This window comes from Arachis ipaensis, chromosome B04, assembly GCF_000816755.2.
Source record: "Arachis ipaensis cultivar K30076 chromosome B04, Araip1.1, whole genome shotgun sequence".
Lineage (NCBI taxonomy): Eukaryota > Viridiplantae > Streptophyta > Magnoliopsida > Fabales > Fabaceae > Arachis > Arachis ipaensis.
Genome location: NC_029788.2, coordinates 17710325 through 17713766, shown reverse-complemented (window position 1 = coordinate 17713766; position 3442 = coordinate 17710325). Strand labels below are relative to the sequence as shown.

General features: G+C 32.0%; 1 protein-coding gene across 1 annotated transcript in view; it reads right to left on the bottom strand.

Moving 5' to 3' along the window:
• Nucleotides 1-315, bottom strand: part of LOC107636181 — a 1598-nt gene extending 1283 nt beyond the window's left edge. Inside the window, exon 1 of the mRNA XM_016339705.1 lies at nt 14-315. Coding sequence (XP_016195191.1) covers nt 14-315 — 302 coding nt within the window. The remainder of the gene's footprint in view (nt 1-13) is intronic.

The following is a 3442-nucleotide window of genomic DNA, read 5'->3' as shown; positions in this document are numbered from 1 at the left end:
GGGGGGGTATTACTGAGTTTCCGAAATAGATGTTCCACCACCCCCAATTGGAATACTCCTCCCAAGATCATTATCGCTATCCTCATCAATAGTGGTGGGCTCCACATCATTATCATCATCCCACAATACATCTTCGACACCATTTGGTTCTCCACCCACCCCAAAAACTGGGATCATAACAGGAGTGCCGACCAGCGCAATAGCAAGCTGACCGAAAGGTCGATTATCACCTATTTGTTCATCACAATCGCGGTTTAGATCGTGCGAACGACGGAGATGCAACCAAAACTGCCTCAGGTGCAATGGCAGGCACATATGATGAAGCACCAACAAGCATTGAACTAGAGGCTTCTGGCATTGCTAAAGATTAAGGATTCCAATTTGATCCTCTTGAACTATAAACCACATCTCCAAGCTTGGCCAACAACTCATGGATCCTCTCTTCGGAAACTGACGACGATAGTGGAACAAAACTTGTAAATCTTCATCACTGTCTATCACGAAGGAATTGTACTTCACACCATCTCGTACAACAGAAATCAAAATTCTATAGAATAACTTCTCCACCCGTTTCATGCCATGTTGTCCCAGTTTTTGGATTTTAGTATTTTGAAACTCAACGAAACTCATATAATATTTGATAAAAATGCTCAACGGATCCTTATTAGTAAATTTTATTCACTCTCACATTTTTTTCTTAATCGACCCTCTATAGTATACAAGAACTAAAAAACTATCATCACTAGCCATTGTGATTCCCACTATGATGAGAATTTAACGTTCTACTCCTATTTATATATATAAGTATCATAGTAAATCGAATTAATTTAACTCGATTTATAGCATTGGTCCATATATATATAAATCAAATCGATAAGCTTCAATTTAGTTATGTTGTACCACATGCAGTAAATCGAATCTACTTGTTTTGATTTACACCATGCAACGTCCTATGTTAGTAAATCGAATCCATTAAATTCGATTTATATAGAGGAAGGCTAAATCGAATTGATTAAATTCGATTTATATAGACGAAGGATAAATCGAATTGATTTATTTCGATTTATATAGTTTTATTGTCAAATTCAAATATACATGTAACGTTATTTTTAAGACTATTATGTAATATTGAATGCCATTTTATTTATTTATGTCATTTAACCAAAATATGATGACCCAAAAAGTTTCTCTATCATAATTTTATATGGGATTGAGAGTGTTGATATATAAAGATTTAGTTTGTTTATGATAAGCTAATTAAGAGTTATTTAAAAAATGATAGGCAGCTCATTCCATTTACCCAAAATCCTGATAAATTGCATCGACATCGAATCAAGGCTGCGAGAACTGAACCAAGTAATAAACCGGTGGAATAACTGGTTCAACGATTTAGTGGTTCAATCAAAGTTTAACTGGAATTCAACCGATTTAGTTAAATATAAAATATAATTATTAAAAATTTAATATACAAATTTCAAATATTCAAACAATAATTTCTAATATTTCTACCAATAAAATCATGACCAATAATAAGGCAATCAAAAATGCATTTTGGTCATTTTTGGTGTATCTTTTATTTTGAATTAAATAAAAAAATAAAAAAAAATAAAAAAAAACCTTTACCTATAATTTTTGGTTAAGATTTTCCTACCAATCTGGTTCAGTCAACAAACACCAAACTAATAAGATGTATACCTGAATTCATTCCAAAATGGCTTCTTCTAAACTAACATCAACTACCAAATCCTGAACAAATAATCGACTTTCTAGAGAGAAAGAATGAGCAAAGGTTACACTGTAAAAATATAGAGTATCAGAGAGTAGTAAAGGAGCAAAAAGATAAGATAATGAAGGAAAAGGCAGTGATCAAACTCAAAAAACATCAAAACACAGATTTGAGGTCATGAGAAACAGTTTTTCTAGATGTGGTAATCTCACTATACGTGTTGCTTCCTGAAGAAGATTGCCTCGTCATCTTCAATCTTGAGCCATTTCATTAAAACATATTGCAGAATGCTGATTAAAGTAGCAGCAGCATGTTTAGACAGTATTATGTAGAATGCAGATTGAAATAGCAACTGCATATTAGTATTCAAGATATTTAATTGATGGTATAGCTGAGGTAATTTAATGAGGGTTACGAATTTTAGTGGTAGCTACACACTTATATAGGCAGCAATAGCATGGCAGAACAACTATCCTATATAAAAATCACAACAATTCCAGCACGCTTGCAGCAGATTCAAAGATCTCAAGCTCTGCAACTATTCTGAACTAACAATTTTTTTCAGCTGAACATATATACTGAAGGAGAGTAAACCAACATAGCTGCAATATCTCCAAGATAAAATGATAATGACCACACAGTTGTATGAACGATTTCTTTTTTGGTATTGTAATAATCAATTAATCAATTAATAGTCATTCAATTTAAGCACAATTAAGTCACAAGACACAAAACAACAGCACATCACTGTATATAAAAATTACAAAATATAAAACAGCAACACATCGAAATGGCCATAGCTAATCAATAATCAATTAATCATTCAATCTAAGCACAAGTTTAAGTCAGTCACAATCTAAGCACAATCGAGTCACGACACAAAACAAAAGACAACACACAATTTTAATGAAGATTAACTAGTGAACTAAATCAACTGAAGCAGCACAATTTTAACAAAGATTAACCAGCAAAATAAATAAACTAATCATTTAATGATTCAATCCAAAACAAGAAAACAAAGTATAATACAGCTAGATTCAAATTTCAATCTAGTAGTATTAGCAGAATCCAAAAGTAAACAATATTTTGAGTAAAGAATGAAGAACAGAGAACGAAAATTTAAAAAAAGTGAAGCCTTTGCCTTCGTTCTGAGCAGTCTGAGCCGAGGGGCAGAATTGGAAAGGAGGAAGGAAATGGAAGAATTGGAAAAAGGGTTGGTTGTGGCTTGACTGCTGCTTCACGCGTGCTTCTGTTTGGTTTTTACGCGGAACGACATCGTTTGATGAGAACCGGCCGAGTCCCAATTCGGTCCGACCGACCAATTCTCGACCGGTTCAACGATTTAAATCCGATTTTCAAATTCACGATTTTGCATGACAAACTGAACCATTTTAACTGACGGTTCACGATTAAATCGGTCAGACCGGCCAGTCCGATCCAGTTTTCAGAACATTGGTCATTAGGCAAATTAACCTAATAAAAATGTGTTTTTATCAATTTTGATTAATTTTTTAAAGAATCAATTTTATCATAATACAAAAATCCAAAGAATAATTTGATTGTTACTATTAATTGAGGTTAATTTAATTGAATAATACTATATATTTAAATTTTTTTAATAAAATTTAATTAAATTAATCTAATATAATAAAATCAATTATAATTAATATTATTTTAATTTATATTATTTAATTTAATTAAATTTAGTTCATAAAC